Consider the following 27421-nt stretch of genomic DNA (forward strand, 5'->3'; position numbering starts at 1 on the left):
AACCAGTGGTATTTTAGGGAGCAGGCTAGCAGGTGGGGCCCATTACTTACATCATAAAGGTAAAGGTACCCCTGCCCGTACGGGCCAGTCTTGACAGACTCTGGGGTTGTGCGCCCATCTCACTCAAGAGGCCAGGGGCCAGCGCTGTCCGGAGACACTTCCGGGTCACGTGGCCAGCGTGACATCGCTGCTCTGGCGAGCCAGAGCTGCACACGGAAACGCCATTTACCTTCCCGCTGGTAAGCGGTCCCTATTTATCTACTTGCACCCGGAGGTGCTTTCGAACTGCTAGGTTGGCAGGCGCTGGGACCGAGCAGCGGGAGCGCACCCCGCCGCAGGGATTCGAACCGCCGACCTTTCGATCGGCAAGTCCTAAGCGCTGAGGCTTTAACCCACAGCGCCACAGGAGCCTACAAAACACTGTTTCTGTATGTAGGTTTTATTTTATTTGCTTTTTATCTTTAAGTTTGGAAATATACATCCAGGTGTGTTTTCCTTTAAATTTTTTTGGGGGGCTCAAGAAAGTGGGGCCCTAAGCTATAGCTTGTCTAGCTGATATGTAAATCCGACACTGAATATGGAGGCCTGGGGTCAGGATTTCGAGCAACTTGCTGCTTTTGTCTTCCTCTAGGTCAGTTCCAACAACTGACTTACCAACCAGCAGCCTATTATACGCTGCTGATGCACCCTTATTAACTGGCAAGTTCTGCAGCTCAGTGTCAGCTGAGCGTTGCTTTCCCGGCTGCCAGAATACACACCACATGTGCAAAGTCAACGCCAACTGTAGGAGATCATTCCTGCATGTTAGGTCCAGGAACCCCATGCAAAGGAGAGTCGGGAGGCTAAATTTAACCCTTGACTTAAATACTTTCCAAATCCTGCTCAGAGCCGTTTTAAGCAACATTGCAAATTAAGATGTCTTCCCTAGCTAAGCTGACGGCAACGTGCAAGCTGTCACAGGTCCGGAGTCTAAATCCCCATCTTGGGCCCAAGGCCGAAGCTCTTTTCATCCCTGGGGGCGGTAGGAGGCTGTGTCCGAAAACTTCCACATGTCTTCGCATCTCGGGGTGTTGCTCCACCCAGTGAATGCGGCAGTGAAAACCAAAGGGAGGAACAAGGGCTGAAGACTGGAGTACTTCAGGGTAAGTCTTGGCAAGGAGATAGGGAGCGGCAGTGCAAAGAGCACCTCCTGAAGGACTAGGTCTCAAAGCAGGAACTGGATCAGTGCATATTCCCCAGAGATCACTGTTAATGAATCAAACCGAGCTTTCTGGCAAACTCTGAGGACAGATTCCAGTTTTCTCTAAAGACCACAAGCAATGGAGAATCCACAGCGACCTCAGGTATGGTTTTCCAAGGGTTCATTCCTTTTGCTGCCATTATTATGATGTTTCTTTCTGAAAGTGTGTAGATTTAGCCAGTGATTTTTTTTTTCTAGGGAGGGAGAACGGGATGCAGGGGTACTCATACCCCTAAACATTTTGTGAATCTTTGTACTTTTGTTCATTTAGTGTACAGTGGTACCTCAGGTTAAGAACTTAATTTGTTCCGGAGGTCCGTTCTTAACCTGAAACTGTTCTTAACCTGAGGTACCACTTTAGCTAATGGGGCATCCCGCTGCTGCCGCGCGATTTCTGTTCTCATCCTGAAGCAAAGTTCTTAACCTGAAGTACTATTTCTGGGTTAGCGGAGTCTGTAACCTGAAGTGTCTGTAACCCAAGGTACCACTGTGTTTGTTTTTCCCGATTTGAACTATAAAATGGTGATTTTCTTGAGTCAAAATGAGAGTACCTTTAAAAAAAAAAATTTAGATAAATAAAGCACTGGATTTAGCTACAGTAAAACTATGCAAGGAAGAGCCGACAATCAGGAAATAGGGTTTTAAACCCTAAATTCATTTTGAGACTAATGAAAGGGTTTCATTGACTGAAATTTGCAGAGATTGCTTTGTTGGTTCAATAAGGTCCATGCTATTAGTAGGCAGTTCTTTCTCCCGGGAGTGTTAAGTAAGCCTTTCAACTTTGCGTTCTCAGCCAAGAGCTCAGGGGCGTTTTCAGGGCCCCTACCACATCCCGCGCAAATTGTTGAATCATTTGCAGCCTACCAATGATAAAGAACTCACAATCTGCCAGAAGACCAGGAAATAAATTCATGCCTTGAAAAGTGTGAAGGAATGGATGTCTTGACCCGTGCATTTAAATCTGCCTTATGCCAAGTCAAATCCTTGATCCACTTAGCGTAGAACATAATACAGTACGGTACTATGCCCTCCAAGGTCTCACATGTAATTCTTCCATGAAAAACTACGGGGGAGTGCTGAGCTGAGTTTCTCCAGCATCATTTATTTCTCACAGTTATCGACTGGAGGAAAATCAAGGAATGCGATCCGTCCTGATTTTCATGTTAATTCTCTTCACCTTCCATTAACAATTTATATTGGGTGACATTCAACTAAGTTGAAATTAATGAACATGACTAGATTGTAGAATCATAGTTGGAAGGTGCCCTGCAGGAATGTGCAGTTGTCCCATGCAGGGATTCCTTGGCATGATCAACACCACGCTTTAACCAACTGAGCTATGCAGACGAAGTTAGTTCCATTAATTTCATCAGTTCTACTCTGAGTATTGATTAGTTGGCATCTGTCTGTCTCGGAAGACAATCGAAGGGTGTGCCTTCGAGGGGTAAAGTCAAACCTTTGGAGAGTTCCTGCGCCTGTTGTGGTCTAGAAACCGATCCTGTGTCTGGAGGCGGTTGGAGGATGGATGGCGGCTAACAGATTGAGGTTGAATCCTGACAAAACAGAAGTACTGTTCTTGGGAGACAGCGGGCAGGCAGGTGTGGTCCTGAATGAGGTAACCAGGGCCGTCTTTATCCAGGGGTGGAAGGGGTGTGAGGCACCTGGGTGTTGAATTCTGGGGGTCGCCTGGCGCCCGCCGCTGAAGCCGCCTAAACTCTTAACTATCTACCCGTTATGAAATAATACATAACTTTGATCAAGCTAGAAAAACAAAATACATATATATCTAGGTATTGCTGAAATGTATACCTACTGTTTCACTAAAGGACTTTTGACTTTGTGCGCTCATTTACCAAAGACGCACCGTGTTTGTCATTCACAACGGCGGGGCTTGTCAGACTCAATGATGGTGCTTGTCATTCACAACAAGAGATAAGGCGTAAGCGTGGTGTCTGACATAAGCATTAATTATGTTAATTTGGGGGCTAACCTAAATTTGGGGGTGCTGGGTGGATCTTTGCACCCTGGCAGCACATACAGGTATGCTAAAGACAGGGCTGGGGGTAACTGTGCTCCTGAAGGACCAGGTGTGCAGCCTGGGAGTCATTTTGGACCTATAGCTGTCCATGGAGGCGCAGGTCAATTCTGTGTCCAGGGCAGCTGTCTATCAGCTCCATCTGGTACACAGGCTGAGACCCTACCTGCCCGCAGACTGTCTTGCCAGAGTGGTGCATGCTCTGGTTATCTCCCGCTTGGACTACTGCAATGCTCTCTACGTGGGGCTACCTTTGAAGGTGACCCGGAAACTACAACTAATCCAGAATGCGGCAGCTAGACTGGTGACTGGAAGTGGCCGCTGAGACCATATAACACCGGTCCTGAAAAACCTATTTTGGCTCCCAGTACGTTTCCGAGCACAATTCAAAGTGTTGGTGCTGACCTTTAAACCCCTAAACGGCCTCAGCCCAGTATATATGAAGGAGTGTCTCTACCCCCAATCGCTCAGCCTGGACACTGAGGTCCAGTGCTGAGGGCCTTCTGGCGGTTCCCTCACTACAGGGCACCAGGCAGAGGGCCTTTTCGGTAGTGGTGCCTACTCTGTGGAAAGCCCTCCTGTTAGATGTCAAGGAAAGAAACAGCTATCTGACTTTTAGAAGACATCTGAAGGCAGTCCTGTATAGGGAAATTTTTAATGTTTTGCCATTTTTTATGTGCTGTAAGCCGCACAGAGTCGCTGGGGAAACCCAGCCAGATGGGAAGAGTATAAATAATAAAATTATCATTGTCATCATGATCATTATACAGGAGAGACATGTTTTGTTGGAGCTGGGGCAGACGAAGGTGTCTATTTGTGCTGTTGCAGATGCACCATGGCGATTCTTCCCTCTGTTCTCCTCCCAGCAATCATCCCTCCTCTGATTACCGCTATGGATACATGATCTGATTATTACCAGTGTAAAACTTAGTCGAATTCCAACCATAGTTGGCAATTACTAGTTAATTTTGTCAGGAGAGAAGCTTTATTTTTCTTCTAGAGCAGGCATATTCAATGCTAAAGGATCACATCAGAAGTACATTTTGACAACGTCCAACAACATACCGTATTTTTCCGTGCATAAGACTAGGTTTTTTTCTTGAAAAATAATATCAAAAATTAGGGAGCGTCTTATACACGGATACATCTCCCCCCGTTTTCTTAAATCTGAGTCCCCCAAAATAGGACTCTTATACATGGGGGGGTGGAAAAATACAGTATGTTATGGAAGCTCCATGATTTTAACTCTCTGTGCCTGATTCTATTAGGGAAAGTATCCATAGGGAGATTTGGATAGTATCCATGGTGTGTGGGAAAGCGTCTAACAGTTTGCCCCAGCAAAAATTTGAAAGACCGAAGTCCAGCCCTGGTGCAAGGCTTGGAAGAAATTTGTTGTTGTTGTTTTTAATTTTGATATGCTTTACAGTGGTACCTCGGGTTACATACACTTCAGGTTACATATGCTTCAGGTTACAGACTCCGTTAACCCAGAAATAGTACCTCGGGTTAAGAACTTTGCTTCAGGATGAGAACAGAAATCGTGCAGTGGTGGCGCAGCGACAGCAGGAGGCCCCATTAGCTAAAGTGGTGCTTCAGGTTAAGAACAGTTTCAGGTTAAGAACAGACCTCCGGAATGAATTAAGTTCTTAACCCGAGGTACCATTGTAATCATATATAGATTCACCCAAAGCAAAAGACATTTTGTGTCGGAGGATTTGGTGGCAGTGCTGAGATTAGGTGGGGTGGACCCTATTCAGAAGTCAAACAAGACGCAGCAGGAGCCAAATGAGCAGCGAAATTCTACGGTAAAGCAGTATTTGTTTTGATTTAAAAGAAGCCACACATTCAAGTCAGGATCCTGATGTGATGCATCCATATGCTGTTTGACTGCTTTGAGCCATTAGTGCAATGCTTTGGATCAGACCACATCTACAACAGCAAAAAAAGGGCCTGCGCTAGCTGCAGCACTGGTGGGCAACTGACCTGTGCAATTCATAAAGCACGTTTCTGAGCACAATTCAAAGTGTTGATGCTGACCTTTAAAGCCCTAAACGGCCTCAGCCCAGTATACCTGAAGGAGTATCTCCATCCCCATTGTTCAGCCCAGACACTGAGGTCCAGCGCTGAAGACCTTCTAGCAGTTCCCTCCCTGCGAGAATTGAAACTACAGGGAACCAGGCGGAGGGCCTTCTCAGTGGTGGCACCCGCCCTGTGGAACGCCCTCCCATCAGATGTCACGGAAATAAACAACTACAGTGGTACCTTGGTTTAAGAACAGCTTGGTTTTTTAACAAGTTGGATTGAGAACGCTGCAAACCCGGAAGTAGGTGTTTTGGTTTGTGAACTTTGCCTTGGAAGCAGAACATGTTCCGCTTCCTGTTGAGTTTGTACCAATTAGAAACTGAGTCCCCCACTGCTATGGGAAAGCATGCCTGGTTTAAGAATGCTTTTGGTTTAAGAAAGGACTTCCGGAACGGGTTAAGTTGGTAAACCAAGGTACCACTGTATCTGACTTTTCAAAGACATCTGAAGGCAGCCCTGTTAAGGGAAGTTTTTCATGTCTGATGTTTTACCGTATTTTTAATATTCTGTTGGGAGCCGCCCAAAGTGGCTGGGGAAACCCAGTCAGATGGGCGGGATATAAATATTATTATTATTATTATTATTATTATTATTATTATTAAGTGCAGTAGGCCAGCTCCATCCTGATACACAATGACCTGTGGGACCCAAGCAACAAACTGGAACAATGGCTCATGCAGTCATACTAGCTGCTATTAGGGGCCTTTTGGAGGGACATCAGAGCTGGGTCATTTCTTTCTACGGGGACCCACCAAGTGTGGACTGGACCCAGACCGTGGCATGAACTCTTTCCTGACACTTTGGACGTTTATTCGTCTGAGACTTTTGTGGGTTGGGAGGAGGAAAGAGCTTGCCTTGCAGTTGTGACAGCTGTGTGGGTTAGGTCTACCTCTGGATTGTGACATTGAAATTCTACTCAGTATTGATCCAGAGTACAGAGGACGCTCGGGTTGCAAATGTTTTCCAGGGGAATGGAGGAGAGAATTTACTTCTTCTTTTTTTTCCAAAACAAACCATATTTTATCGATTTGCAAATAATTAAAATGACAACAGTGTTAAACAGGTAAGGCTCAATGAGCCAAAAAGGAGTGCATATAATCATATATGAACGTTCTGGTACTTCCAGGTTTCAGCAGTCTGTAACCCCAAAAAACCTGAAGCGTCTGTAATCCAAGGTATGACTGTACTGTAGATTCCAATGTACAGTTAGCAGAGTAACAACTTAAACACGTTGCAGGATTCCCTAAAAAATAGACCAGAGGCAATTGTGTTTCATGCAGCAGAGCTTTACAGTGGTAGCTCGGTTTACAAACACTTTGGGTTACTGACTCCGCTAACCCGGAAGTAGTACCTCAGGTTAAGAACTTTACCTCAGGATGAGAACAGAAATGGCGCCGCCACGGCGGGAGGCCCCATTAGCTAAAGTGGTACCTCAGGTTAAGAACGGTTTCAGGTTAAGGACAGACCTCCGGAACGAATTAAATTCGTAACCAGAGGTACCACTGTACTGCTAGTGAAGGCAAATGAGCATTATGGTCACAATACACTCAGGACTGGCACTGTGCATAAGAAATCCAGTTGCAGCAGACTTAACTTAAACTTACAGCAACTTAGCACTACATACGGAACACCACACCAGAAAGAAAGAGAGACTGAAAGAGAGAGTGAAACCCAGGCTCCTTCTGGCCTCACTATTATAGTCAGCATAACCTTGACAGAAAGACATAACAGAACCAGTTTAAACCAGCTGTACGCAGCTTCTCTGAAGGAATAACCCAAATATCAGGAATCTTCTTTCACACAGAGAAGCTTCCAGAACCCTCTTGAATTAAGTAGAACAGGAAAGATCTCTACACATCAGATCAATACTTTCTGCACTAAGAAATGCAAACTGACAGATTGATGGTGCTGGAGGACCCAGGTTTCAGCAGGTGCTTTCAGTGCCCGTTTGAAAACACTGGGAAAGCCGTCAATGGCAGCAAAACAGCCTATGCTCCGCTGAACACTTGGGGAAGTTGAAAATGCCTTACCCATCGTTCATGGAGATTTGTGTGCTGCTCTAATGCTTGCCCGAAGGCACGGTTCCTGCAGCAATGTTCTTGCCTTCTTGGTGCAGTCTCAGACCTGACTGAAACACCACAGCGATGGCTAGCGCTAGCACTAGGCCTGTCACAGAAAGCCAAGGCAGACCCTCCAAGTGTCCCTATTTTCCAGAGATTTACAGAAGCAATCCCAGTTTCTGATTTGATCCTGGAATGTCCCACTTTTTCTTGGGATGTCCCTGAAACTGAATTTCCAGTGCATTTTCCTGCCACTTTCCAAGCCACAAACGCCTGTTTTCGTTTTCCTATTTTAAAGTGGATCCAAAAAGTGCTCACTGGATTTTGAAGAAATGTGCAATTAATTGTTACCATTTTGAACTTTATCATGTTGTTATCTTCCTTCCTTAGTGGCTGGGGTCACCCAGAGTGGCTGGGTCAACTCAGTCAGATGGGGGGCATATAAATGATAAAATTGTTGTTGTTATTGTTGCTGTTGTTGTTGGAGCCCCTTAACCCACTTTAATTGTGCAAAAACCTAAAGATCTGGTATGTGTTGGAATCCCTCTCACCAAATACTGAGAGTTTAGAGGCATCCTTGAGAAAATTTGCCGCCATTCCTGATCATCTCACTGATTATCCCCCAATTATAGTCTCCTATGGAACCTTGGTCTTTCCAGGAACAGAGTTTGAAAACGACTATTTCAGTAGCTTCTGAACAGATGGCTTGTGCTCAGTACAATTAAGGGATTATCAAATGATCTCTCAAACCCATGAAATGTTCAGGGAGTTGTATTTGATCATTGAGAGCAGCTAATCTTTGTCTCTGCATCATCTTTGCTTCACAGATCCCCAGCGTGTAACTGAGGAGGGCAGTCAAGCACAAGAGAAAAGGTCATCGAGACTGAAACAAGCATGGGCAACCAAAACGACAACAAACACCGCTTGCGTTGAGTGGGCTGGATGACCGATGCCAGCAGGAAAGGAGAGCCAGACACATCGCCCGCCCTAGATGAGTCAGACCCCGATCTAGACTATGAAGAAGACGAGGAGAACGAAGGGAGGGAGGGTGAGAGGGGAGAATCGGACACCTGCAGCATCCTTTCTGATGACTCTGTGTACCCCGTCTATGAATCTGCTCCGTCTGCCAATGGTGATGGCACGACGCTCACGTTCTACCAGATCTGTCTCAAGAACGATGCAAAGCTATTGCAGGAGAAAATTGACAGAGGGGTAACCAGGGAGGAAGTCATGGAGCTGGACATCAACGGACGGGTAACTGGACTTCTCACAGCAGCACCTAAAAGCTAGCAATAAAATGGCCTAGGGGTGAATAGAAGGCCATGACTCTTACCTATTCTTTAGAACAGAGCCATAGCCCAATCATGGCTGTTTTCTAGTCCAAGAAACCATCCCTAGCATCGCTGTCCTAACAGGAAGCCATGGTAAACCATCCCAGCCATGCAGTGAATTCGACATGCCTTGTGGGGTGGCAACTGCACAGCAAAGTGGTCATTGTACCGCTCCACTGTGTGTTGGTGGCTAGCTCCATCAATTTTCACTGACTACGTGTTTGGCTGGGTGGCACCAAGTGGGGTGTGCGAAACAAAAAGCAGTCAAAGGCATGAATGAATTAGAGAGTTACCTGAGGAAGGACATTTGTCCACACTACAACCGATCTGGTTATGTCCGGGAGCCAACAGGCAGAGCAGGTCATTCACAGGTGTGTGTGTGTGAGAGAGAGAGACGCTTGGCAAAGTTGCAGTTAGTTTCTTTATTAAGGAAAGCAAAACACACAGAGAGATATCTAAAGGGAAAGCCAGTTGTTCAAACCAGCTTGTAGCTCCTTCTTCACTCCCGTCCCCTCTCTGTCAGGCCCCTTCCTCTGTGATCTTCTGCTACGGCAAGCTCCAAGGGACTCCCTCTGTGTCTGCCTGGCTTGCTTCTTGACAACACACAACAGTCGTTCTAGGCATGGGTTGGGGACTGGAAATCTATCATCAGAGAAGCTGTCAGAGTAGCTCTGAGGGAGAACTGCATGGTCTACCTCTCCTGTGTCCTGGCTGTCTGTCGACGCCTGTATCCAAACTGGAAAGCTCCTCAGCCTGTTCTGTCTCTTCGCTATCCCTCAAGAGCCCTGCCTCTAACACTTCCCAGCCCATCCTCTCCTCTGAGGTGTGGCCAGTGTCCCACCACCAGTCCCCAGGCTCGAAATCCTCTTCCTCTGTGCCTTTCCAAGGGAGGGGTGCTTAGTTATGCAGATTCCACATGTAAGTTCTAGAATCCCATGCTTATGCACGGCTTCTCCCCATCCCTTTATCCCGTGATTGAAATTAGGACCGAGTTAGACCATCAGTTCATCTAACTCATTACTGTCCACACTGACTCGCAGTGGCTCTTTTAAGGTTTCAAACCAAGAGTCTTTCCCAATCCCATAAATGCCAGGGATTGCTCCTGGGAACTGTTCCATGCAAATCATGCTTACTGAGCCACAGCCCCTCCCCTGCATTAACAGCATTGATGCCCTGCTATCGATAATGCAAACAAAGGACTTTGTTCCTGAGTGGTTTTTAATATCGCAAAAGAATGAAAAAAAAATGAAATGTGTTATCATGGCGTTCTAGCCATCCTCATGTGTTCAAGTCGTACTTTCTTTCCACGCCCGGTAAATAGAGGAACAGTATCAGCCGCATTTTGTATTTACAGTGGTACCTCGGTTCTCGAACGTCTCCGTTGACAAACGTTTCGGTTTTCGAACGCCGTAAACTTGGAAGTAAACGCTTCCGTTTTCAAACACGCCTTGGAAGTCAAACGGCTTCCGCTGAGTGTATATGTTATTTTTCTCAATTTTCTCTATTAAATCTGCAGGCCGCCCTTTGTGCCTCGGTTTTCAAACGTTTCGGAACTCGAACGGTCTTCCAGAACAGATTATGTTCGAAAAACCGAGGTGCTGCTGTATTTCATAACAATTTATACAGTATACTGCTTGATTGTAAAAAAAAAACCCAGAGCAGTTGACAAAAGGAATGAACAATAAAATTAACAATTAAACACAAGTATTTAAAGCATTTTAAAAAGTAATTTGGGGTTTTTTTAAATAAAAAAAACCACAACCACAAAATTTGTGCTGTGTCCAGACTGATAGGTAGCAGTGGCAGGAATGCTATAGGAGTGGCTGTTATTGCTGATGTGCTGGAAGCAATCAGTTACTGGAGCTCAGGCTTTGTGTAGCTGCTGGGAGAGCATCGGAGTCACCCCTGGGGCAGGAAGTGCCATCTTGTTGGGACCAAAGGACTGTGTTTCTGGAACGGGCAAGATAGGCAGGAAAGATATACAAGAGGTAGCATCTCTTGCTCAAGTGGCTGAACCTTAACACCTGTTCCCTTTTCCTCCACAGAACGGCCTATTGGTGTCATGTTTCAAAGGCTTCGTAGACATTGTCACCATTCTCAGCAAATGTCCCTACATAGATATCAATCATCAGGATAATGATGGAAACACAGCACTCATGATAGCAGCTCAGGCAGGTAGGAAGTGTCCTGCTTTTATACAGTGGAGCAGGGGTGGCAGACAGAGACAAGGGAGGTTGGGCATCTGGCCAGGATTGCTCTACTTCCAATAATGACTTCAGGGGCTACTAACCCTGAGGACAGGCTGCGTTCTTCCTCCGCTTCTGGGTACCGGTTGCTGGAAACTGCAGGGCCAGTGTGGTGTAGTGGTTAAGAGCGGTGTACTCGTAATCTGGGGAACCGGGTTCGCATCCCCGCTCCTCCACATGCAGCTGCTGGGTGACCTTGGGCCAGTCACACTTCTCTGAAGTCTCTCAGCCGCACTCACCTCACAGAGTGTTTGTTGTGGGGGAGGAAGGGAAAAGGAGATTGTTAGCCACTTTGAGACTCCTTCGGGTTGTGATAAGGCGGGATATCAAATCCAAACTCTTCTACTCTTCTTCAGGGTGGGAAAGCACTCTTGCACAAAGATCTTCCTTTTGGGCTTCCATAGGCATCATTTTGGCCACATTAGGAACAGGATGCTAGACTAGATGGGCTGCTGGCCTGATCTAGCAAGGTGCTTAATTATATGCTTAATTACGAGCGAGCAGATGATAGATAGATTAGATAGATAGATAGATAGATAGATAGATAGATAGATAGATAGATGATAGATAGATAGATGATAGATGATAGATAGAGATAGATAGATAGATAGATAGATAGATAGATAGATGATAGATAGATAGATAGATAGATAGATAGATAGATAGATAGATAGAGATAGATAGATAGATAGATAGATAGATAGATAGATAGATGATAGATAGATAGATAGATAGATAGATAGATAGATAGATAGATAGATAGATAGATATAGATGATAGATAGATAGATGATAGATATAGATAGATAGATGATAGATAGATAGATAGATAGATAGATAGATAGATGATAGATAGATAGATAGATAGATAGATTGATAGATAGATGATAGATAGATAGATAGATAGATAGATAGATAGATAGATAGATGATAGATAGATGATATAGATAGATGATAGATAGATGATAGATAGATAGATGATAGATGATAGATAGATAGATAGATAGATAGATAGATAGATAGATAGAGAGAGAGAGAGAGATAGATAGATATAGATGATGATAGATAGATAGATGATAGATATAGATAGATAGATGATATAGATAGATGATAGATAGATGATATAGATAGATGATAGATAGATGATAGATAGATAGATGATAGATAGATAGATAGATAGATAGATAGATAGATAGATATAGATAGATAGATAGATAGATAGATAGATAGATAGAGATAGATAGAGATAGATAGATAGATAGATAGATAGATAGATAGATAGATAGATGATAGATGATAGATAGATAGATAGATAGATAGATAGATAGATAGATAGATAGAGATATAGATTAGATAGATAGATAGATAGATAGATAGATAGATAGATAGATAGATGATAGATAGATAGAGATAGATAGATGATATAGATAGATAGATAGATGATAGATAGATAGATAGATAGATAGATAGATAGATAGATAGATAGATAGATAGATGATAGATAGATAGAGATAGATAGATGATATAGATAGATAGATAGATGATAGATAGATAGATAGATAGATAGATAGATAGATAGAGATAGATAGAGATAGATAGATATAGATAGATAGATAGATAGATAGATAGATAGATAGATAGATAGATAGATAGATAGAGATAGATAGATAGATATAGATAGATAGATAGATAGATAGATAGATAGATAGATAGATAGATATCTTGAGATTTTTTCGAATTGCGTTCTGGCAATGAGAAGTAAAAGGGGTTTACTGAAAGGTGACGATGAGCTCAGGTTGCAGATGGCCATTCCTCTGTGAAAATTGGAGCCAAATTGTATCATCTCAATAAAGATCAAATTTGATGAATATTCTGAAGGCAAGATGTGCACATTTGAATTCAGGCCTCTATTGGCATTCCAGATTTGCAGAGGAGTTACCGTTTCACACTTCCTTCCCTTCCTAATTTATTTGTCTGTTTAGTGCCCTGTGATTTGTTTGTGCAGACTGTAGCCCAGACTGCATGTAACGCAAAGCCAAACTATGGCTAAGTGTGAACAGGCAAGGGTGCAGTTGCCCAGAGCAAGAAAGGTTGCCGGTTCTTTCTCCCCCCAGTCCTGCTGCCGACATGCTACCTGGAGCTAAGCTATAGTTTGGCTCTATGGAAATCCAGGCTAATGGTTTGTCTCGCTCCCAATAAATCACAAGTTGTTACTGCAGTTTGTTCTTGACTTATTGGCCATGCTTTGTTTGGAAGAGGCAGACCGTGCTCTCAGGTTTGGACGTAATGCTAAGCTAAACCATGACTTAACTCTGCAAAGCAACCACTCTTGGTCTTGCACCCTCATCCTGCCATGGTTTGGCTGAGTATTATGTGTGAAGAATGCCTGTGATTGATAGATGGCTGAACCACAAAAACAGACCCAATTAAAAAACAACTCAAGATGGTTAAATTCACCAAAAGTGAAATGGGGGGGGGGGGGATATGAAACAATGGAGGAGATAGATATAATAGACCAAGGATAATAGTCAAGAATCAAAGCATCATAGAGTTGAATCCTGAGGATCATCTACTCCAACTTGCTGCAATGCAGGAATATTCAGCAATCCCTTATGGGGATAGAACTTGTAACCCTGGCGTTATCAGCACGAAACTCTAATCAACTGAGCTATCCAGCTGATATGTATTTAAACTAGAAGAGTGTGTTTGGAAGTGTATCCACTGTGTTCAATCCGAATGCATTTTTCTTTCTCCAGGAGTGAACTCTGCAAGAAAGAAGCAGAATATGGCAGTGCTTTTTGCAGAAGCAGTTAGCTGTGCATAGCACTGATTGGCTGGTGCCTGTGACTTTACCATGAAATATCCTCTAGCCTTCTTCTCCCAAACACACCTTTTAAAATAATGTTTCCTTTTCCCTTATTTTATTTTAATGGAAAGCACTTTTAAAAATAGGGGGTGGGAAATAAACTGTCTTTCTGCAGCATGGAGAGAAGGCCAAGACTGACAGCTGAACTAGTGTTTGATTGGCTGGTATCTACATCTATCATTCAAATTCTGAAGCTCAGTGGAGCTTTACTGGCAATCATTGTAGGGCTTTGAGGATCTGGGTAATGTGATCCCCCGCAATGCGCTAGATAACAGTCAGGCGCTGGCATTCTGCATCAGCTGCAGCTTCTATAACATCTTTAAGTGCAGCCCCACCCCCACTGTAGTAATCTATTTTGGAAGTTATTAACACTGGTTAACTGAGGCCAAGCTGTCCTAGTCCAGAAATGGCCACAGCTGATGGATGGATCAGTCACACCTGGGCCTGGGCATTACTCGCCACCGAAGACACTTGAGCCACTGGCAGTAATTTAGAATCAAGGAGCAACCCCCAAGCCATGAACCTAGTCTTTCAGAGGGCTTCACATGGACACAATGGTAACTTGGGCTTGTGTCGGGCTGGTAGACATCAGCCACTCACAGGGCTGTCTTACCCATAGCCACTAGGGGTGCTGGACACCCGGGTGCCAGGCCGAGAGTCTGGGCCCCGAGAGTTGAGTCCGGGGAAGAGCCCACCCATCGGTCAGAGCGCCACGATGGGCTCTTCTGTTGCGGGCGGTTCTGTGCCATGAGTTCAGGGGTGACCGAGCCAGCAAGACGCTGAGGTGGCCGAACGGGTCTGCCATCCTGTGCACCTGGGACTGGGCAACCTGGGGGAGGGGTGCGCCGGGCGGATCTTTGCACCCTGGTGCCGCATATGCTTCAGACAGCCCTGGCCACTCAATTCCCAGAGGAAAGGAAAGTCTACATAGACGGGAAAATAATTCATTGTGTGTTAACTCTTGTGGTCTTCAGTGCATGCTAAACCTCTGAGAAACATTTCAATGCCTAACGCCGTTTCCTTATTCTCTCTCTCTCCATGAAGGACACATCACTATTCTCAACTATCTTCTGAACTACTATCCAACACTGGAGCTGGAGGCGCGAGACTTGCGGGGTCTGACTGCACTCATGAAGGCTGCAGTACAGGGGAGAAACGACTGTGTTGCAGCTTTGCTCATGGCAGGTATGTCACTCCTGATTAGCCAGTTCAGGAGGAAAGGATTTTTAAATCCTTTTTTTAACACCTGCTGCTCATCCTTCGAGTGTTCAGCAGTGGCTGCTGCATCTAGCTGCCATTGCAATTTCCTACAATGCCCCAATAATGACGCTGTGTCAGTAGCATTGTGGGAAATTAAGATGGCAGCTAGACCCAGCCGCTTGGTGCTGCTTAGAGAACCAAGCACCAGCGGTCTGGCCCTCCAAGTGTCCCTATTTTCCAGGAGCACTCCTGGAATTACAGAAAGCCATCCCAGTTTCTGATTGGATCCCGGAATGTCCCGCTTTTCGTTAGGACCTCCCTGTTTTCATCAGAGAAATGCTGGAGGGTATGGAGTTATCTGGCCCCTGAGCCGAGGAGATAAGTAACTGTACAACCTTTAGAAGACATCTGAAGGCAGTCCTGTATAGGGAAGTTTTTTAATCTTTAATGTTTTAATATATGTTGGAAGCCACCCAGAGTGGCTGGGGCAACCCAGTCAGATGGGCAGGTTATAAATGTTGTTGTTGTTGTTGTTGTTGAGTAAAGGTAAAGGTAAAGGTACCCCTGCCCGTACGGGCCAGTCTTGCCAGACTCTGGGGTTGTGCGCCCATCTCACTCAAGAGGCCAGGGGCCAGCGCTGTCCGAAGACACTTCCGGGTCATGTGGCCAGCGTGACATCGCTGCTCTGGCGAGCCAGAGCCGCACACGGAAACGCCGTTTCATCAGAGAAATGTTGGAGGATATGAACAACACATCAGCAATGGGCCCTGCCAGCTGTCTGAGAATGCACTGAGTGTGAAGAGGGACAGGTGGCTCAAACACCCTGGCATGCCTTACCTATGGAAACAAATCCAAGGGAAGGATGTTTTTCCCTTACTATTCAGCCTCCAAAGCAAATACAGTTCTCCTGTTTGATCTACAGTCGTACCTTGGTTTTTGAACGTCTTGCGACTTCAATGTTTTGGCTCCCAAACACCGCAAACCTGGAAGTTAGTGTTCCGATTTGCGAACTTTTTTTGGAAGCCGAACATCCAACTTCAATGGCTTCAATGGAGTGCAAGAAGCTCCTGCAGCCAATTGGAAGTCGTGCCTTGGTTTTCAAACGTTTTCGGAAGCCGGACGGACTTGCGGAATGGATTCCACTTGAGAACCAATGTACAACTGTGTTTGAAAAAGGCTGAATTGTTCAAAAACACAAAGCAGAGGTTTCATTCAAGACTGAGTTCCCAAAGGGTCTCTCGATAGCTAGTGACTCTTCACTCACTGAATAACTCATATTAGGCGTAACTTCTGATAAGCCCCCTTAGTATTTGCAATCCTAGTACTGTACTCCAGTATTTCCACTCCTGTGCCAGTGATGGAAACCAGAAGCTCTGTCTGCTCACGTTCTCGATCTAACTCTGTAGATGCCTTTTCACTTTGTACCTACTGCCATCTGCAGGCCCTTGCAAAGGACGACATGTGACCGGTTCATGAGTGCCCCAGTGCCATCTAATGGCAACCTGTGGGCCAAATTAAACATGCTTGCAGGTTTTGTGCCTTTTTTTCTATTTAGTCCAAATAGGAAAGAGGTGTGTGTGTGTGTGTGTGTGTGCGCGCGCGCACGCTGATTCAGGACCAAGACTACAAGTTAGGGGTTTTTAACCACTTCCTTACTCACCATGAACCAGATGAAAGTCACCCCCCTCCCAAAAAAATAGCTGCTCTCACCCCACAGAAGGACTCTTCCCATTGGTTCCAGCACAAGAGAACTAGGGAGATCTTTTTCTGCCCAAAGGACTTGTGCAATTAAGGCATGCAAAAGTTATATGGCCAGTACCATGTGCAATGAGCCCCATGGAGGTGTCATGGCAGGAATGGTCAAATACTGAGGAGGAGCTCAGGTGTCAAGGTGCTGTCAACGAGCCAGGGCAGGCACAGAGCAGACACACACACAAAAGGCACGGAATGCAATTAGCTTTTTATTAGCAGAAAAAAACAGCAATAAAGCAATGTCCCTGGTTTGTCTTAACTCAATGAAGGCATAGCTGTCAAGTGTCCCTTGTTTGAAGGGACAGTCCCTTATTCCAGCACCATGTCCCGCTGCTGTCTCTTATTAATGGATGTTCCTTAAATGTCCCTTAAATGATGTCCCTTAAATTTCAAAGGAAGCAGCTCCTCTCCCTCCCTCCCTGCCGGCCAGTGAGGAGGGAGGCTCCAACTGTGTTGCTTGGCTGTGTTGCTCACCCAATAAGAAGTCTACGAACAACTGGGGGGTGAATCTTGTATGCCTTGTGTGTGGCTAGTTAATGCAAGCTGAGGGGTTTTTTGAATGCTGGACGCCATTTTGTTGCACGTGCTGCTGCAAACTTTGCAGTGCAAAGCCAGGCCGGGGAGCCGTCTTATGTTGAGGCTGCATAGGCCTTGTGGTGCATGTGATTAAGATTCTATTCAGTTGAACCTCTGGTTACAAAGTTGGTTGGACAGTGTTCTTGAAGCTACTAGCATGAGTTTGACCAGACTGCAGGAGCACAGGAATACTGGAGTGCCTGGAACAGGTGAGGCTGCAGGTCCCTTATTTTGGCTGCTGGTCCCTTATTTTCAAGGCTGCTAGTCCCTTATTTTCAAATCTGTAAGTTGACAGCTATGAATGAAGGCGTTGCTGAAACTAAGCCCTAGGTATGCCCTTCCCCTCTAGCCGCTCATCTTGGATCCCTCCCTGGCAGACGAAGGCTGCTTCAAGGGGATGGCCTCCTACTCAGGGCCAGTCTGACGCATTGCTCAGCAACATGCAGAATCCTCCACAAGCAGGGAGTCACAAGGGGTGAAAAGTCAGCAGGACTGGGACTGTCTGCACACCCACTGGCTCTCAGCTTTTAATCCTGACCTGGAGGGCCCTCTTTCTCCTGATGCCCCTTGATTGCTCAAGTGCCCTGTTTTTATCAGCTTCCAAATCATCCTTTCCGTTGATTGCTCCTCAGTTTCCCACCACCAGGCTCCGGGCTCTAAGGTGTCATCCCTGGGGGGCACTCTTTTTCATCTAGCCAGTCCAAGCTCTCCCTGGGGGGTACGGAGTCTCAGTACTGAACTACCCCTATCCCCTGCCCCGTTCCTTCTGCACTATATACTGAAAGGGAATGGACCACTGCAGGCTCACTAAAACCTTGCGATTTCTCCTAGGAGCCGACCTCGCAGCTGTGGACCCGGTGAAAGGAAAGACAGCGCGGGAATGGGCAGCCCTGACGGGGCGCTTTGAAACAATTGTCCGGATCCGAACCCTTCTGCAGCGCCCATGCGCCGAGCAGTTTTGCAGCAAGTACATGCCGCAGTGGCCCGCTCTGCCCGAGCTGGTGGCGCAAGCAATGGCCACAAAATCCAGAGCCAAGCGGCTGTCGGAGACGATATGCTCCACCTTCACCATAAATTTCCCGCACGACCCTGAGCCGGATGGTGTGATGGACCACATGGTGCGCATGACCACTTGCTTGGCCAGTCCGTTCGTGGGCACTGCTTGCCAAACCGTCTGCCCAGACAGCCCGCCGGAAGTGGGGAAGCAGAGACTCTCGGTGCCCGAGATCCTGAAGGAGTACACGCCGGATCCTGATGCCAAATCCATGGTTAGTGCGTCGGCCTGCAATGGCCAGCTCATGACACCCACCCGGGTTCTGGTGCCCTACCGGCCCCCCAGCACCATCGTCAAGCTGCTGTCGTTCCCCTTGCGCATGCGCCATAACAGCATCTACCCCGTCCCAAAAATTGAACTCACCAAGTCGCCTGCTCAGTCGCCACCCAAGGAGAACGTGCCGCCACGTTCTCAGGACAAGCACATGCTGGAGCTGCCAAAGTGGCGCTATAAGGAGCTGAAAGAAGCGAAGAAGAAGAAAGAGGAGGAGGAAGGGAAACCCAAGAAAAAAGGGAAGGGAAAGGGGAAAGGCAAAGGCAAAGGCAAAAAGTCATAACAGCTCGAGGGAGGGGAGCTGGACAGATTGGGAAAAGAAACTGCAGTCAGCTCACATTCCAAGTGTAAATTTCAACTCGCAGATAGATCACTTCCATCATAATTCATCAGTCTCAAAAGTAATTTTTAAAGGGGATGTTTTGTTTATCTTATTCCCTGATGATTGACCCTAAGGACTATTATGTAGTGTTTGAGCACGATTGAGGTTCCTTGCTTTAAGTCACTCACCCCTATCCAGATCCCCCAAAACATCTCGATCTCCCAGTGTGGAAAGCAGCTTTTTCAGAGCATCAGAACTTAATCCCTGTTCTCCCTGTTTCCCAAGAGAAAATGTGATAATAACCAAGATTTATGGCTTGGCTGTCATTAATCACCACATAATTATCTCTGTCAATGGAGTGTAGACAGTAGATGACTAGTCCGCCATCTTCCTCTCCCCGGAAGTCTCTACTCCAGTGGTTTTAGATAACATTATTGCCCACTCATCATTCTTGACCAGCTTTTGCCAGACTAAGGGACTAACAAATGGGATGCGTGGAACAGGACTTGGGTGCTTCTTGCAGAAGGGAACGCAGAGTAGAGCAGTGGAAGTGAAAAGTGTTTAATCCCCATCCTGCCTGCCATTTCTCAGCTCCAAATTACCCATTCTCATCAACCCCCACTTCCCATTCTCCCAGGTTTCAGATGTGTGTTTGCCCTTATGTACAGAGTTCTAGGGCAGAGGGGAATTTGGAGAGGATTTGGAACACACACCCCCAATGCACACAAACACACACTTCTCCGCTCTAATTTCCCTTCTCTCAAAGCAGTTCTGTTTAAAAAGGAACGGCCACATACATTCACATCAGCGCTGGATTTAGAATGGTGTGGGGAGTTCCACCACTCAAGGCACCAAGCTGAAGGGGTGCAAAATAACAACAACCTATATTTATACAGGTACCTACTGAGATGTTCCATAAAAAAGCAACCGTACCAAAAGGAATTATTGTGAAAGGAGGCAAAAGGAATTATTAGAAAGGGGGCAAAAAAATATATCCTTGCTCAGGGCACCATATTACCAAAATCCACCCCTTTTCACACTGATGGTGTGACATATAGTTCACCCCTAAGACTTCAATCTCACCAAGCCCCTGTTGCTTCCAAGGAAACTCTTTCTATGTTAAGGTGAAGATGGAAGTTACATTGGTAGATAAGCAGGGCTGGGTTGGAAATGCCCTTTCCATCTTTAGTGCAAATTACCGGTATATACCATTCTCTTGGGACGCGGGTGGCGCTGTGGGTTAAACCACAGAGCCTAGGACTTGCCAATAAGAAGGTCGGTGGTTCGAATCCCTGCGACAGGGTGAGCTCCCGTTGCTCGGTCCTAGCTCCTGCCAACCTAGCAGTTCAAAAGCACGTCAAAGTGCAAGTAGATAAATAGGTACCACTCTGGCAGGAAGGTAAACGGCGTTTCCGTGTGCTGCTCTGGTTCGCCAGAAGTGGCTTAGTCATGCTGGCCACATGACCCGGAAGCTGTACGCCGGCTCCCTTGGCCAGTAAAGCGAGATGAGCGCCGCAACCCCAGAGTCAGTCACGACTGGACCTAATGGTCAGGGGTCCCTTTACCTTTACCATTCTCTTGCACCAGATTTCAAGCTCTGGGATGGTGGGCAGCAGAAGTGGACTGTGGCTAGCTCTTGTGATGTCATCCAGATAGCACAATAGCACATGTGATGTCACCTCCCATATCTCCAAAGCGGTTTTGTCCTCGTTTTTAACACCTATCCTGAAAACTGTGCAGCTGGGAGGAAGATGAGCGCAGTTTCTATAAGTATAGAATCCCCAGCGACTTCTCTTTAAATATTACTTCCGTCTTCACCCTTAGCAAGGCCCCAATGTGCTCTTCTCAAAATATTCACAGTTCTCATACAGATGCAAAGAGACTCAGATTTTGCCATAGCCCTGTCAACTACACCCCTGTCTCACAACCGTTTTGCATTTTGCTGACTTGGCAAAAAGTTCCTGACAAATCCCATCTGTACCGTAAGCCTTACAGTAAAGTTGGGATTTGTCAAAATTTCTCCGCGATGCTTTTTTCCAAGCCTTATTGTTTGCAGGGAGAGGAAAGGGATACACACACACACACACACACACACAGAGAGAGAGAGAGAGAGAGAGAGAGAGAGAGAGAGAGAGAGAGCCTGAGAGGGCAGGTTCATTATTTAACCGCGGAAATTTTGGATCCCCTCCAAACCAGTGTGTGAGAGAGAAAGAGACAGAGAAGGAATGACTGACTGGATGACTAAAGTATGTTTGTTTTGCTTGTGTGTGTGTGTGGTGTGTGCTGTACATGTGTATGCATGGATGCATGGGATGTGTATGCACATGTGTTGGGGCACTAGAGAGAGGGTGAGGTGGCCCTACCCACTGCCAGCTTTAGCCACTCCCACTGTGTCCACACCCACTTTTGGTTTGATCCCACCCACCACTACCATGTGGCCTCCAAAAGGTTGGCCTTGAGGAAATTCAGCCCTCTGGCCGACAAAGGGTCACAAATTTCAGAAATAAACAGCTCCGGGGAACAGGAGCTACACAACCAGCAGCAAATTTAATGCTGAGAGGAGTTTGCAAATGTCAATGGGTTCCTTCTTCCACCCCAGGGATACATCTGCAAGTGGACTTCTTCTCCTGCTTGCGGCATGGTGCTTTTAGGACCAAGTAGGAACCACCTAAAGTTCACTTCAGAAAATGGTGCCGCAGAACCCCATGAAGGTGATGTATCTTGGATAATTTGGACAGGGCAGGCCATCCTAGCTCTGCTTTTATGCACACAGGTTGTCCGGGCTGACCTGAGGGGATCTTCCAGGAGGCCTTTATAGACCTCAGTAAGAACAGCCTGGTGGGCAGAGTCGCTCCAGTAGCTGGGAATCCTTTAATTCCCAGAGACGTTCTTCACTTGGGGCAGCTGCACACAGCACAACAGGAGCCCAGTTCTAGCCCTTCCTGATGCCCTGTCCAGAGAGAGCTTATTTTGCACAGAGAAGTGGCTCTGTGTCCTACTTTACAAAAGTGCTCTATTCCAAGAATACAGGAGGCCCTCCAGACGTTGTGAGCTACAACTCCCATGGCCTACGATCAGGCATCATGTTGGATCTCCCTGCTCCATTCAAAGAGCTCTCTGGTGCCAGTCCAGTTTAAGAGGTAAATAGCACAGGTGCACTTCGACAGTTAGCACCCGGGCAGCGGGCTGAGATGTCACCTGGTTCCAGTCCTCCCTGCTATGATGAGGTGTACTGTATTTCTATGTGAACTATAGTAATTATTTCTAAATTTGCATCTGTATAGATCAGGCATAGGCAAACTCGACCCTCCAGATGTTTTGGGACTACAACTCCCATCATCCCTAGCTAACAGGACCAGTGGTCAGGGATGATGGGAGTTGTAGTCCCAAAACATCTGGAGGGCCCAGTTTGCCTATGCCTGGTATATATGATACGCACATTCCATGCAAATCTGCCCTTGTTTATCCTCTTTTGTTGGTGATGCATGTCCTCCTCTTCTTTTTGCAATGATTAAGCGCCCGCCCTATATTACTGGGTGTGTAGGGTGGGCCAGGGCAAAAGGAGAAGGGGCCCTTTACGTCTTCTTGATTTTAGGAAACCCTTAATAAAACTGAAAGTGATTGCTGTATGTGTGTTTATTAATAAACAAAACCTCAGAGCTGTGTCCGCTTGGTTGTTGCTGTTCCCATCACCGCCAACAGGACCGGATTAGATTAGAGGAAGCTTACAAAATAGTTCTGTGCCGATACCTTTGTGTTAAACAAAATAAAAATCCATGAGGCCACTAAAGTCACTTACCTTGGACAGAGAAGAGATGAGTAAATTGATCATATTCATAGGAGGGCAGGGACTCCTTAGAACTGCAGTCACCACCAAGGAAGCCAATGGTAGCTTCCTGGTATGCCCCACGGAGGACCTTAAGGTCCATAAATAGCAACACCCTAGAGGTCCCGGGCCCTAAGGAAGTCAGATTATCCTCAACCAGAGCCAGGGCCTTTTCAACACTGGCTCCGGCCTGGTGGAACGCTCTGTCTCATGAGACCAGAGCACTGCAGGATCTGATTTCTTTCCGCAGGGCCTGTAAGACAGAGTTGTTCCGCCTGGCCTTCAGCTTGGAATCAATTTGATTCCCTCCCCCTCTTCTTTTTTCCTTTCTCCTCCTGTGATGGAACTCCTATTTGGGGACTTCCCTGGCTTTTTTCTGGCCCACGTAGGACCAGTCTGGAAAGTTAGCCTTGGTGAAGACTTGATGTTTTCATCCCCCCAAAAGTTTTTGATTTGAGTTTCCATTGAAATGAGGCTGTATTTTAATGTTTTAATGTTGTGTTTTAATCTTGTTTTTAAGTTGTATTTCAATCAATTTGTTTTTATATCAGGTGTTAGCTGCCCTGAGCCCGGTCTTGGCTGGGGAGGGCAGGGTATATATAAAATTATTATTATTATTATTATTATTATTATTATTATTATTATTATTATTATTCCCAGGCCTGAGGCAAATAGCTGCTGGGGGGACGGTCTCTACTGGACTGCAGCACAGGTAGAAAACAAAACACTACATCATGTACCATGATGCTGATCAAGACCTCTCTCGCCACAGATGCTGTTATAAACCGCTTTAAGGTTATTTTTTTAGAGGCAACCAAACAATAACCAAAAAAAAAACTTATGTTTTCTGCTCCTCCCAATCCCAGAAACATGGCTCAGTGGGAATGTTCTGTAGCGGCATTACACAATATGCTGAAATAGCAAATGAATACAAATTCCCAAACCTGTTATATGTGCCAAGCTTCTGTATTTCATTTTTTCTAACCTAGCATTTCCAAAATATCTCCAAGCAACTGTTAACATTGCTATGAAAACAGCCAGGAAAGCTCTCAAAGGGACAAATGAAGCAATTGTCAGTCTCCTGAGATGTTTTTGAACCTGTACAGAATTCTGCAGCATTAGTGCTGTATATCATAAACAGTTAAAACCGCAAAAGACACCCACAAGTATTTCAGAATCATGCAGAATTCTTTGTTGCCTTAGAGGCAAATGTGATAGTAAAATAGCTGCGTGTAACCCAGCTGCTGAAACATTTGTACAATAGGTACAGAGCATTTAAAAGAAAAGGTAAAGACTCCTGGCAGTTAAGTCCAGACTCTGGGGTTGCGGCACTCATTCGCTTTACTGGCCGAGGGAGTTTACCTTAGTCCGCAGACAGCTTTCCAGGTCATGTGGCCAGCATGACTAAGCCGCTTCTGGCGAACCAGAGCAGCGCACGGAAACACCGTTTACCTTCCTGCCAGAGCAGTACCTATTTATCTACAGTGGTACCTCAGGTTACATACACTTCAGGTTACATACGCTTCAGGTTACAGACTCCGCTAACCCAGAAATAGTACTTCAGCTTAAGAACTTCAGGATGAGAACTGAAATCATGCTCCGGCGGTGCGGCGGCAGCAGGAGGCCCCATTAGCTAAAGCGGTGTTTCAGGTTAAGAACAGTTTCAGGTTAAGAACGGACCTCCAGAATGAATTAAGTACTTAGCCCGAGGTACCACTGTACTTGCACTCTGATGTGCTTTCAAACTGCTAGGTTGGCAGGAGCAGGGACTGAGCAATGGGAGCTCACCCTGTCGCAGGGATTCAAACCACCGACCTTCCGATTGGCAAGCCCTAGGCTCTGTCGTTTAGACCAGAGCGCCACCTGCAGCCCCTACAGAGCATATAAAGGTAAAGGACCCCTGACAGTTAAGTCCAGTCGCAGACGACTCTGGGGTTGCAGCGCTCATCTCGCTTTACTGGCCAAGGGAGCCAGCGTTTGTCCACAGACAGTTTTTCCAGGTCATGTGGCCAGCATGACTAAGCCGCTTCTGGAATCCAGAGCAGCGCAGTGAAATGCCATTTACCTTCCTGCCACAGCGGTACCTATTTATCTACTGGCACTTGTGTGCTTTCGAACTGCTAGGTTGGCAGGAGCTGGGACCGAGCAACGGGAGCTCACCCCATCGCGGGGATTCAAACCGCCGACCTCCTGATCGGCAAGCCCAAGAGGCTCAGTGATTTAAACCACAGCGCCACCCGCAGAGCATATACAACCACCCAATTATATCCATTTTGTACCAGATGAATGATTATGACGACTTCCCTGTAAGGATACTGGGAATTATTATTATTTTTTATAGAATATTTTTTAAGATTTTTTATAGTAATACAATAAAAAAGAAAAAAGAAAAAGTAACAAAAATACAAAATAGAAATAATTAAAACCACACAGATTTTCCATTGCTTATTTTCCTTTAGCTTGTTTCCGGACCTCCTCATACCTCCCTTTTTTGTATTCCACTTCAGATTGTTGGTTCAGCAAATCCTTACCATTAAATTTTTACCTGTTTCTAACCCTTTTTTCGTATTCTCTTAAAGCAATTACAGCTGGAAATCACTTAATTTCTATCCAACATCATTCTAACATTCATTAATTTTACAATATTTCTGTAGGTAGTCTTTAAATTTCTTCCAATCTTCTTCCACCGACTCTTTTCCCAGGTCTCGGATTCTGCCAGTCATTTCTGCCAATCCCATATAGTCCATTACCTTCGTCTGCCATTCTTCCAAAGTGGGTAGATCTTGTGTCTTCCAATACTTTGCAATGAGTATTCTGGGAATTATCCTGGGAATTATAAATTGCAAACAGGTTCAAATGTCAATGGAATTAATCTTGCATGCTTAAAATATTGCATGAGTAGAAAATGACATTTGCAGGTCTGCCCATCCCTAACTCCAATACAACTTTGCTCCGGTGTGTATGTAAAAGACGAGGGTTAGAATTCAGTGGTGTCCACTTCCAAGCATTCCGTCTGCACAAGCATTCCAGCTTGCCAGACAGAACAACACCCCCTCTTCCTGCTGGGGGCACACAGGGAGGGTTGCCATATTTTGAAGAGCAAAAGACAGGACATATTTGCCCACTTTTGCTTTTAACTATGGATCGCTAGGGCGACTGATCCCCATGAAAAAGAGGATGTGTCCTGGAAAAAGAGGACATGTGGCAACCAGTGGAGAAGCCCGGCTGCACATACAGTGGTGCCCTGCAAGACGAACGCCTCGCAAGACGGAAAACCCGCTAGACGAAAGGGTTTTCCGTTTTGGAGGCGCTTCGCAAAACGAATTTCCCTATGGGCTTGCTTCGCAAGATGAAAATGTCTTGCGAGTTCCTGCGGGGTTTTTTCCCTTCCCCCCCTTTTTCTAAGCAGCTAAGCCGCTTATCAGCTGATCTGCTAAGCTGATAAGCCGCTAAAAGCCGCTAAACTGCTAAGCTGTCAATGGGCTTGCTTCGCAAGACGAAAAAACCGCTATACGAAGAGCCTCACGGAATGGATTAATTTTGTCTTGCGAGGCACCACTGTATTCTGTGTCCTTGCACAGAGATTCCACTGATGGGGCTGGTGAGGTGAATCTCACCCCATATGCACCACTGCATAGGTGTAATATTTTGTGTGTTCAGACCCTGAAACCTCCCCCCTAAATAAATTCACACTTGACTCAAATTTTTGGTTTGGTTTTTGGCAGAATTTAGGCCACAACTTTACTGATTACAGAGAGTGACTGGTTGCATAGACTCTGGTTCGACTAGCTCCCTGCCATGCAGGGAGCGCTGACCCAGGGTTCCAGCATAGGTCAGCCAAGGGTGAACACCTGGATAAGCGGAAAGCCGGGAACAGGCTATCTCCGCCACCCAAATGTCCCCCTGGACTCAGGCACGGGCGCAACCCCCTCTCAGGGGTTGACCAAACCATCGAGTCCCTGGATTCCTTTAACAGAATAACCTTCACATAGGGATGGCGAGAGCGTTCTCCCATCCCTATCACCTGAACCAGAGCCTATCCACAACCTTACAAGTTGTGACGATTTGCTATGTGGCAGGCGAAACCCAAATGGCAACAGCCAATCAGTCAAAGGGGGGAAATTCCTGCCGTGCCCCTGTGCAAACGACAGACAACACACGATGGCATAGCAAGGTCAGCACAAAGCCCTAAAAGTAGGGAGAGGTGGGCGGGTGTTCCAAATGCACGCGCCAAAAAAGGAAGCTCTGGGTCACTTGCATGAGCATAAATAGGTCCCTCAAACTGTTTAGACTGCGTCCCATTGGCCAGATTGCTCCCAGCTGTGAGGGACCTACCAATTGGGTGTTGTGCCTGACCAATGTACCTACCCACAACACAGGGTGTCGGTTGTCCAGGTCTCACCGCAATACGTGCCCTCTTTAAGGGAGGACCCAATATATCACATAATCCTGCAACAAAGGAAAGAAGTGTGTCATTAAAGACAAAATTAAATGAGGAAATCTCTGCATGCAGAGGCTACACCAAGACCAGCAGTGGTACCTCTAGTTGCGAACTTAAT

At 46.1% G+C, this 27421-nt stretch overlaps 1 protein-coding gene across 2 annotated transcripts; it reads left to right on the forward strand.

The window, feature by feature from the left end:
• The first annotated feature begins 1284 nt into the window (after nt 1-1284).
• On the forward strand, nt 1285-21143 carry ANKRD33 (ankyrin repeat domain 33). Of its 2 annotated transcripts, XM_083728970.1 has the most exons (5): nt 1285-1343; nt 8245-8671; nt 10794-10923; nt 14904-15044; nt 18219-21143. In XM_083728970.1, the coding sequence occupies exons 2-5, from the start codon at nt 8360-8362 to the stop codon at nt 18995-18997; spliced, it is 1362 nt and encodes a 453-aa protein (XP_083585096.1). In that variant the 5' UTR covers nt 1285-1343; nt 8245-8359; the 3' UTR covers nt 18998-21143. The 2 variants fall into 2 exon arrangements, with proteins under 2 accessions (XP_083585096.1, XP_083585097.1); XM_083728971.1 differs by lacking the exon at nt 1285-1343 and having other exon boundaries at nt 8222-8671.
• The last annotated feature ends 6278 nt before the right edge of the window (nt 21144-27421 follow it).

The sequence above is a fragment of the Podarcis gaigeae genome (genome assembly GCF_964106915.1).
Source record: "Podarcis gaigeae genome assembly, chromosome: 2".
In the NCBI taxonomy this organism is placed as follows: domain Eukaryota; kingdom Metazoa; phylum Chordata; class Lepidosauria; order Squamata; family Lacertidae; genus Podarcis; species Podarcis gaigeae.

Excerpts from the sequence above, each read along its gene's own strand:
- ANKRD33 (XM_083728970.1), top strand. The coding sequence starts at position 8,360 with ATGACCGATGCCAGCAGGAAAGGAGAGCCAGACACATCGCCCGCCCTA. Across the intron at positions 10,924-14,903 it reads CATGATAGCAGCTCAGGCAG|GACACATCACTATTCTCAAC; the intron begins GTAGGAAGTGTC and ends CTCTCCATGAAG. Across the intron at positions 15,045-18,218 it reads TGCAGCTTTGCTCATGGCAG|GAGCCGACCTCGCAGCTGTG; the intron begins GTATGTCACTCC and ends GATTTCTCCTAG.